Source organism: Rhincodon typus, chromosome 16 (genome assembly GCF_021869965.1).
Source record: "Rhincodon typus isolate 14 chromosome 16, sRhiTyp1.1, whole genome shotgun sequence".
Lineage (NCBI taxonomy): Eukaryota > Metazoa > Chordata > Chondrichthyes > Orectolobiformes > Rhincodontidae > Rhincodon > Rhincodon typus.
The window spans coordinates 18,149,263-18,160,137 of record NC_063347.1 but is presented as its reverse complement, the minus strand read 5'-3'; the positions used below and the strand labels follow the sequence as shown (position 1 = coordinate 18,160,137).

At 38.9% G+C, this 10,875-nt stretch overlaps 1 protein-coding gene across 2 annotated transcripts in view; it reads left to right on the top strand.

Annotated features, from left to right (window-relative positions):
- LOC109918502 (centromere protein P) overlaps positions 1-10,170 on the top strand; it is a 14,389-nt gene extending 4,219 nt beyond the window's left edge. For both annotated transcript variants that reach the window (XM_048606198.1, XM_020518440.2), the window contains exons 2-4: positions 7,215-7,294; positions 8,874-8,965; positions 10,015-10,170. In XM_048606198.1, the coding sequence (XP_048462155.1) occupies positions 7,215-7,294; positions 8,874-8,965; positions 10,015-10,127 (285 nt within the window). In that variant the 3' untranslated portion in view covers positions 10,128-10,170. The remainder of the gene's footprint in view (positions 1-7,214; positions 7,295-8,873; positions 8,966-10,014) is intronic.
- Positions 10,171-10,875: the final 705 nt, after the last annotated feature.

The following is a 10,875-nucleotide window of genomic DNA, read 5'->3' as shown; positions in this document are numbered from 1 at the left end:
CTCATCCCGCCCCCTTGACCTGTCCGTCCTCCCTGGACTGACCTATCTCCTCCCTACCTCTCCACCTACACTCACCTTTACTGGCTCCATCCCCGCCTCTTTGACCGGTCTGTCTCCTCTCCACCTATCTTCTCCTCTATCCATCTTCCATCCGCCTCCCCCTCTCTCCCTATTTATTTCAGAACCCCCTTCCCCTCCCCCATTTCTGAAGAAGGGTCTAGGCCCGAAATGTCAGCCTTCCTGCTCCTCTGATGCTGCTTGGCCTGCTGTGTTCATCCAGCTCTACACCTTGTTATCCTGGATTCAAGAGATGTCTGGGCAGATATTAACATCTTCCATGCAAAGTTAAAAACACCAACATTTTTGCCAACACAAAGTAAATGTGCTTCAGCATTTCATGCTGAAGAAAACGTTAATCCTTTAATACAATGCTGCATTCTGAAAAACAGAATCTTGCTTTTCGATTCATTACCTCAGTAAGGTGCTTTTATACTTTTGTTTGTGTACCAGTAAAATATCACAATGGATACTAATAAATCAACCTGTGAACCTGGATCTGGGAAACTAAATTCTAATTCGGAAAGCTGATTGACTAGAATTGTAAAGAATTCCACAGATTCAGTATGGTCTGAGAGAAGAAATTCTCATTTCTGTCTTAACTGTATGGTCCCTTACTCTGAGATAATGCCTACTGGTCCTAGGCTCTTCCAAATGGGTAGAAACAACCCATCCTCATCCATCCTACCAAGTCCTGTAAGAATCTTGTATTCTTCTATAAAGTCGCCTCTCATTCTTCTAAACTCCATTAAGTTTTTTTTAGCTGATGAGATGAGGACATCACTGGCCAGACCAGCATTTATTGACCTTAATTGCCCAGAGGGCTGTTAAGAGTCGACCACATTGCTGTGGCTCTGGAATTACATGGAGGCCAGACCAGATAAAGACATCAGCTTCCTTCCTTAGATTTAGTTAATTTATTTAATCTACTAAATTCCACCATTTGCTATGGTAGGAGTCAAACCCAGGTCCCCAGGACATTACTGGGGTCTCTCGATGAACTGTCCAGTGATAATACCGATAGACCATTGCCTCCCATGGCTTATTGTGGCTTGTGCTTTATTGTGAGTCATAAGCTGTTTTCTTAAACTTATGCCATTGTTCCTTAACTGCCTTTGCTACTCAACTCCTTTCTTAGTGCACTTCAGCTAGTTCTGCCCTCATTCCTTTGTAATTTAACACTGAGAAATGTGAAGTTAGGCAATTTTGGCAGAAATGATGGGTAAAACCAATGGCTACTTAATGGCAGAGATGCTGTGAGCATCCAGATAAGCTCAGAGTGAGTTAGCACTATGCCAGTAAGTGAACAGGCCAGAGATACAGCCTGATCAAGTCCTTGAGCTGGATATGTGTCCCTGAGCAGTGTCCTTGCTGCAGCATTACAGTTCTATTTGCTGATGTGTCCTGAAGTGCTGCATTGAGTGCAAAGTTGGATCAAAGATGTGCCATAAGGATTTATTGAGGCTGGCACATGACAAATGTTAATGTTCGTGGACATGGGTTGCATGCAGCTCATGCCAGTACAGTGTCGTCTGAGAGCTCAGGGGCCTGTATCCCAGAGGGAGGTCCCTCAAACCAAACCGCAGGCTGAAGTCACCAGGTATTCGCTCTGCTTGCCATTTGAGAATTCTCAATACTTAGCTTGTTCATCATGTTTGGTAAGATAGAAATATTAATGAAGGCAAGTTGGGCTGTTAAGGGGTTTAGCAAGCAATAATCCTTCTTAATTGACAAATTGCCACTGCTTAGCGAAAAATTTGCCTCATCACTCAGTAACTACATTAAGTCGAGATACGTCATTAGGTCAATGCCTCTCAAGCAGATCCAATATATGTATCGTTAATCTACAGGAAACACTTAAATTTGTGGTCCAGACCTTGTGGAGATATATGCCACTCAGTGCATTTAAAACTACATTCGTATCTTTCTCGAATCCTGTGGTGGGAAATTGCTCTCTCTGTTATAGTCTGGATTCATTGTCAAAGTAAGTAGCGAGGCCTACTGGCATGGCACAATTCCAATGAAGTTATATGCCATTTTAATTATTTCTCTAGCTCTTCCCAATGCACTTGTAGTTCCCTTCACACTTATCCCAGTTCTTGCTCCATACCGATCACACCCACAGCTGTTCTCTGGCATTGATAAGTCTTTGGAGCTGGGACTGCAGAGGTGAGGGTGGGAGCCAAGAGTGCAGAAGTGCTTTGACATTCCTATTGTTTTAAAGAACTGCACTTCTCAGCAGGCTGTATACTTGCTACGAGCAAACGTAAATAAATCAGTGTAAATATTGAAGTAAGTTCAGAGAAATGGTTAACAGGTACCAACATCTCCCCTTTACATTCCACAATACTACCATTGCTGAAATCCCCACAATCAAATCCTGAGGGTCAACATTGACTGTAATAAGATTAACCAGATAAATACAGGGCTACAAGAGGTTGGAAGTTTTATGGGGAGTATCTCACAATCTGATTCCCAAAGCCTGTCCGTCAGTTGGAATGACATAAGTTGGAAATGTGATAGAGTGCTTAGCACTTAGCTGGATGAATGCAGCTCCCAGCAAGAATCGAGAAGCTTGACTTCTTCTAGACAAATCAGTCTGTTATTTGGAAACCAAACCACGACCTTAACCATTCACTCCTGCTATCACAGGGGCACAGTGATACTATTGTACACCATCTACAAAATGCAGCCTGGCAACTCACCAAAACTTCTTCAATAGCACCTTCCAAACCTGAAACTATTACTACTGAGATAAACAAGGTCAATAAACACAGGGTAACATCATCTGCTGCATGTTCCCACATGTATCTCGACACATGTGACAATAGTAAATCAAATCAAATTATATTGGTTGTTAAATAGAGGTAAATTTGTAGCACTAAACAGTTGTGACATCATCACTGTACTTTCTTGAGAGATAATGTGCAGTTGATTTACCAATAAATATTTTACTTGGAAATGCATTACATAGAAGTGACAGGCTACAAGCTTTTCTTCATCAATATATTTGAGTAATGTTGAAACACACATTACAAATGAATTTCAGAAACATCTTCCACAAGACAGAAGTCTGCCAGTATTATTAATTTGTGTAAGATAATCAAGTCTGTTCATTTAGTGGATAACTTCCATGAAGTAAAGAATAAATTTTAAATTGAGGAATTGCTTGCAAATGCAGATCTTGTGGCAAGAATTTTAGTCAGAATTTGGCTTAGAGCAAAGTGTGCAGAAGACACTGAAAGTCTGCAGAGGGATACAGATAGTCTAAGTGAGTGGACAAAGGTCTGGCAGATGGAGTACAATGTTGATAAGTGTGAGGTCATCCATTTCGGTAGGAATAACAGCAAAATGGACTATGTTTTAAATGGTAAAAAATTGCAGCACGCTGCTGTGCAGAGGGATTTGGATGTCCTTGTGCATGAATCGCTGAAGGTGGGATTGCAGGTGCAGCAGGTGATTAAAAAGGCAAATGGAATTTTGTCTGTCATTGCTCGAGGGATAAATAAAAACAGGGAGGCTATGCTGCAGCTGTACAGGGTCCTGGTGAGGCCACACCTGGAGTACTGTGTGCAGTTTTGGTCCCTTTACTTGAGAAGAGATATACTAGCACTGGAGGGGGTGCAGAGGAGATTCACTCGGTTGATTCCAGAGTTGAGAGGGTTGGATTATGAGGAGAGACTGAGTAGACTGGGAATATACTCATTGGAATTCAGAAGAATGAGGGGAGATCTTATAGAAACATTTAAGATTATGAAGGGAATAGATAAAGTGGAGGCAGGGAGGTTGTTTCCACTAGCAGGTGAAACTCGGACTGGAGGGCATCGCCTCAAAATAAAGGGAAGCAGATGTAGGACTGAGGTCAGGAGGAACTTCTTGACCCAAAGGGTTGTGAATCTGTGGAATTCCCTGGCCAGTGAAGCGGTTGAAGCTACCTCGCTGAATGTTTTTAAGGCAAGGCTAGATAAATTTTTGAACAGTAAAGGAATTAAGAGTTATGGTGAGTGGGCGGGTAAGTGGAGCTGAGTCTCAAAAAAATCAGCCATGATCTTATTAAATGGCGGGGCAGGCTCGAGGGGCCGGATGGCCTACTCCTGCTCCTAGTTCTTATGTTCTTAAGATCACATTTAATGTTAGTATTGAGCGTGAGAATTCCGTTTTCAGCTCAGCAATTAATTATATTTACCACAGTCTTCCAAAGCCATCTGGGTTTAATTTTATTAGATCTAACATATAATAATCTTTGTCATTTAGATGCTCACTTCTTAAATATAAGCTGGTTACATTTATGGCAAGCAATATCACTTAAAATATGGCAAATTCCAAATTAAGTTGTTACTGTGTTATCTGTTTGATATAATACTTTGCAAACCCAGATGCTCTGAGAGATTGGTACTGCCTGCTGAAAAATTAGGCAAAAATGAAATTGAACATTTGGTTCTAGTTTCCACAACTCGGGCAAAATGCTATATTTTGGCACAACAAATAGGATTTTCAAAATTTTCAGAAAAATGCTAAGGATTATATTTTCTTTGAAAACATTTTCAGGGAAAGAAGAAAATCTGCATGTTGACTGCATAAAAAATAAGGGGAACATTAATTTAAATTTTACATCAGGCTGCAAAGTATGGACTAAAGTGGTCCTTGAAGATAAAAGACTCAGACATGCCAAATGTAGTGGAAGACGGTATTCCTGATTAATACAGTAAATATAAACGGAATCTCCCCATTGACCATTATCCCCTCAAATGAGCGTAATCGTAGACTGGGCAGGGATATCAGAGATATTTAAACTAATTATGTCTAGGACCTCTCAGAATGGTAGGCTGTAAGACAATGGCTGTGTTAGTGAGGTTAGGTTTAAAAATATTCAAATCAGTAAACTTCAGAACTTTCCTTCAGTTCAAGCATATTTTCCTTTTTTGTAAGAATGCCAGTTAGGTATTCAGCTACAAAGCTGGCCAGTATATGTCAACATTTGTCTATACACAACTTTTCTTTCCACAGGATCACTACTATATAAATAGGCCTTATTATAAGGCTTGACTTCTAGTACTGATATGTGTTGATTTGTTTCTTCCTTGTTTTAGTTGCAGTTTTTATTTGCATTGGAGTCTGTTTTCTCAATCTACCTAGCTCTCAATCTTCAACAAACTAAGTAAATCCAGCCCTTGTACGCTATTGCATTATTGTATTGTGATGTGGTATTTTATATATCCTCGATGCATCAGCTGTTGTTACCGGTTTTACACTTTGGATAATCTAATCATTGCCTTGTCTTTATTCAAATATCCTGTGTATTTTTCCAATCACAAATAATTCATCTATATATCAGCTTAGTTAAGCCATGGTCAGAACTTGCACCACAGCTTCATAAATATTCTGGCACTTGTGCTTTTTTGTCTCTCTCATCCCATGATTCATTGGCCATGAAGTCACTTTGCCCTGACTGGCTAAAGAACTCTACCACAAACTTTGTGTCCATAAATGGCTTATGGATTCAACATGGTAAGTTATAACAGCAAATTTCTTTGTGCAAGTAGATGTTAACAGGTGTCAACCATTGATGACCCTGGAGATTGGTTCATAAAAGGAACTACAAAACTTGGGCTCCAGTTTTAGCAAATCCTCCAGTTTCTCATACCAGCTGCTTGAGCTGTAATCATAGTACCACTGGAAAGAACCCTGGGCAGCTGCTTGTAAGGTTTATTTATGTGTTCGAAACAAAAAACATTACAAATGCAAGTTGTTAAAAGTGTCCCACATCTTTTGTTAATACGTATGGGGAAGAATGAAGCTGAGCCAGGAAATGAGAAATTATGAGGCCTAATTAAACCTTGGATTAGTAGCTTTTACATGTAAAGAGAGGGGGGAAAAGGCAAAGAACTGTACGGGAAATTTCAAAGATTGTTTTAAAAGCCCTTAAACTATGAGTAAGTTTTGAGAAAAGCAAAGTACTGTGGATGGATGCTGGTAATCTGAAACATACACAGAGAATGCTAGGTCAAACAGCATCTCTGGAGAGAGAAAAAAAGTTCATATTTCAAGTTATTCTTCAGAACTGAGTAAATTTTGATGCTTCCCTACAGTTGGCCACTTATATTGATTATTTCCAATCTGAATTTTAAACACCTCATTTCAATGCAATGGGATGTCTTTGGTCTGCCCAAGATGCAGGAGACAGCAGCACATCCACCAGGTGTGCAAAGAGAAAGCTCCAAAGGCAAGATTTTGCCAGGAATAGAAAGCCAAGGTAGAAGCTCAGTTGTGAGATAATATCAAGTTAAGATGATGTGGTTCATTTTTTTTTTACATAATGTGGAGCCAAGTTAAATTGATGGAATTGAATCGGATTGCAATGGTTCTAGTTGTCTTACTAGAAGGGAGATTTAACTCTCCCGGTGCAGCTATGACCGGAATTAAAGCTGAGCAACTTTCATTTGCTCCAATTCCACTAAATGGTAATTTTTGTATAAAGTGAACAATTCATTAGTACATGCTAACCAGAAATTGGCATGGTTGCTCTGATTTGTGAAGACTGGTGTAGAGCTACCCAATCATCCAGCCTTTCAAAGTCCTCAATTTAATTTTCAAATCTCTCCACACCCTCCACCCTGCTTTCTTACTGTTCTCTCTGTTCCAACGATGGAAAGCAATTCCTCTGTTCCTTTGTGTTGCTGTTCTTTGGAATTCACTCCTAGAACTTTACCTTGCTTCCTCATTTCCTGCTGAAAGGATCTGAGATATGCCTATCTGTTAGGAGGACCATTAAAAATGCACATTATGGATTTTACACTCACAACTATAATGAGAATTTCGATCCTCTAGATGTGATATTAAGAACAGCTTATAGGACTAAAAGGTATTGTAAACTTCCATCTAGGTTGAAAGCAGAAGCAATTAGAGGATTACTGTTCTTCTACTTCAAAAGCAATTCTTATTTTCGCATTCGATACCAGTGAAAACTCAATTGGACTCGATCGAGTATTAGCATCAGGCCATTCTCCCACTTAAACAATTAAATTACATAGATCATCAAACTAGTCCCACTACCAGTAATCCAGTTTAGCTTTTTCATTTATGCAAGAATAACTCAATTACATGCCACAGCAGACGAGTGTTGAATACAGTTTCAGTGTGCAACTCCCTTTTTCCAGGAGAAGTACCCCGAGGTAATCAGACTTCCAGGGGGATTAAACTCTGAATATATGGTACTGGAATGCTCCAAAGTTCCTGGGTGAGACTACATTAAACGTTTATTGTTTGTGATAACATTTGCACTCTGTCAATGATTTTAACATTTATATTTAATTATTGTAGCTTGCATTTATTATTTGAAAGGCTTATCCTAACAACTCAGTTTCATTATTTAAAGTAGTTCTTCTGGTTTGCATTAATAAATAAAATTATTAATTGTACGAGATTGATAATGACTATCTTAAGAAATTGCTCTTCAGGCTCCCATAAAATAAAAAAAAGGTTCAAAGTAATCTATGTTTTCTTTTTCTGATCATCCCAAGGGACTTTAAAGTTTTAGCAAAGATTTGTAGCTCGGGTTATGGGTGAGGTTGTTGACTTGCTTGCTGAGCAGCTTGTTTTTGTTCAGACTATTCGTCACCATGCTAGGTACATCAGCTAGCAGCAAAACGACACGATGAACTTTCCTTATTATCAGTACACTTGGACAACGAAGGCCATCAGTTTAACTAGGACAATGTAACTATTGTAGCCCAAGCCAAACATAGAGAAGCAGGGGAATTCCGAGAGACATGGTTCTCCACCCATAATGCAATCAACAAACATAGAATTGAACCCCATATACAAACCTATACAGATCAAAACCAGAAATAACACTATTCACCATTACGAACCAGACAGTATAAATTGCAAGTGCGGCAGAACAACATCGATTCATCACAGGCCTCACTGATGACGTTACCTAGCACGGTGACGAAATGTCTGAATAAAAACAAGCCTGCTCGGCAAGCAAATCAATAACCTCATCCCAAGGTACTGTCCATTGCAGTTTGCCCATTGTGATTTCACTCTTACAAGTTATGTATCATCTTTTGATTTAAGTCCTTATATATAACTCAAATGGAAGCAAAAAAAAAACACTAAACAAAATCCCATCTCCTACCGACCAACCTCATCCCGCCCCCTTGACCTGTCCGTCCTCCCTGGACTGACCTATCCCCTTCCTAACTCCCTACCTACACTCACCTTTCCTGGCCCCATCCCCGCCTCTTCGACCTGTTTGTTTCCTCTCCACCTATCCCTCTTCTATCCGCCTCCCACTCTCTCCCTATTTATTTCAAAACCCCCTTCCCCTCCCCCTTTTCTGATGAAGGGTCTAGGCCCGAAACGTCAGCCTCTCTGCTCCTATGATGCTGCTTGGCCTGCTGTGTTCATCCAGCCCTGCACCTTGTTGTCTCCCATTCTAAATGTGATCTGAAACTTCAGTTGTAGCTACTTATTTTGCCCCAAGTTCATTTATTGATTCTTTTATGTTAATTATTTTGAGTAGCTCCCTTTCTAAAAATTATACACTAGTTCTGTCCATGTTTAGTCCTGTCATGGACATGGATAAATATACTTACAGATGCAGGTTTAACTTTAAAAAATATCCCTGTCATTTACCAATCTTCACTTTGAACAGTCCCAAGGACTTTAAGAAAGCTTCCTATACAAATATTGCATCATTTAAACATTGCTGATGCCATGCACATCTCCAATAATCAGAATCTACCACTCAATTGATTTTGTTTTGTAAAATCAAAAGCATGTTTTAATTGTCAGACATATCTCTCTTACAGGATTCAGCTGAAGATTTTCTGGAAAATATTTGTAAGTGAAGAAGGAGTTGTTGCTCCAGTGCTGGATCTCTTGACAAAAGTACCAGCAGAGGGTAGGTATCCAAGCATGAACTGATCACAGAAACCAGAAAAAATTGTCAGCTGGTTATTAATGTTCAAAGAATAGCCAAGAAATAACTTAAACCTATGCTTTTTGGACTATATTTTTGCCCGTATTCAGCCGTGACTAAATCTCATCTATCCAAAACCTCAAGTTTAATTGTCAGAATCATGCTAGAAGAAACAAACAGTCCTGCAGCCTATAAATATTGTCTATTATAAAAATATTTTAATCTATTAAGGAAGTTGGGTGGTATGGTTGCTCAGTGGTTCACACTGCTGCCTCACAGCACCACGGACCTGGGCTCAATTCCACTGTCTGTGTGGGTTTTCTCCCACACTCCAAAGATGTGCAGGTTAGCTGGATTGGCAATGCTAAATTGCCCATGGTGTCCAGTAATGTTTAGGTTAGATATGGGGAATGAGTCAGGGTGGGATGTCTTCGGAGGGGCAGAGTGGACTTGTTGAGCCATTTGGCCTGTTTCCACACTGTAGGGATTTTATGAGTTGTGTGTTACTATTAACTGCCAGTACTGACAAAATCCATTATAGATGATTTTCTGGGATTTTAAGAAAGTTGATAGGAACAATACTGTGCCATTTTTTTCTATTCCCTTGCCATCTTATACAGATGTTTAAAGTCTGATTTCTAATGAGGGTGGGTCCCAATTGACTAGAAGAATGGCTTTTGTGATGTCTGGTAAATGTATTTTTCCCCTCCCCGTTCAAACTTTGGCAGAGTGTCAGTTTGAGTTGGTGGGATTCCGCAGCTGATGTTTAGTGGAATTCATTCAACTTCCACATCAGCACATGTGCTACTAATATCTTTTTATGCTTTTTTTTTAAAAAAAAATAGTTCGTGAGGTTCATATTAATGTCTTCAAAGGAGTATTGTAATTATCCTTTGAACTAAACAAACATCACCCCTCCAATGATGGATCTCCTTGTACTAAAATGAAATATGTCAGATTTTTCTTTACTATTTCTCTTCAAACTATATGACAGTTTGGGTAACAAATAAATTCTGATCTTTTCCCTACAGCACTTGACTTGGACACAAAGAAAGTTGTGGACAATGCACCCAACAGCTTTAGAAAACTTATACGTGTGTTTGGAATTGAGGCTGCTATAGATCACTTAATTAAACTGATGTGAAAGTCAGTCTAAACGGTGTTTCACAAGAAAACAGTGATTTCCATTCAAGAAATTTTTTTTATTTTCTGTAAATAAAATCTGATTGTTACTACAGTCATGATCAATTTTATTAATTTACATGTACTATTTTGAAATATTTTGTACAACAGGACATGCCACAAATACATTTCCATTTCGCCTATGGCACTGTCAAATGAAAAATAAATATAGCATTTAAATACAAATAGCCAAAGAGTATTTACAAATACAAGGCAAGTTCTATTGCAATTATACATAAGACAAGTCAAGTCATCGACACCACAGTAGTTGTTGAAATTACCTTTCAAATGTGTTTTTCTTCAATGTAAACCATTTTTAGTTAATTCACAGCCTATTTCAACTATAAAAATCCATGAAATATAGTGGGGCAAGAGTAGCCAATGGTCAGAAACAGTGCTAGTTTTATTTTGTAAAAATGTATTGTAACAAAGAACTAAAGACTCAAAATTTAAAATTCTCACACGTTGCTACATTTGTAAAGCATGAACAGAGGGGAGTGCTTTATTGACAAACGAAAGAATAAATTAAGTCTCTGAACTTCAATAATATTACTAAAACTAGGTGGAATTGTCTGAAACTTATCTCTTTATAAGGCCATTTGTGCACCATAGGGCACAATTTTGTTGTTCAAAGTGATTACAAACCAATTCTTTCACCGAGCTGTGGTTGTTTTTTGTACCTTTAATAATATTCCAAAGTACCCAAAGTT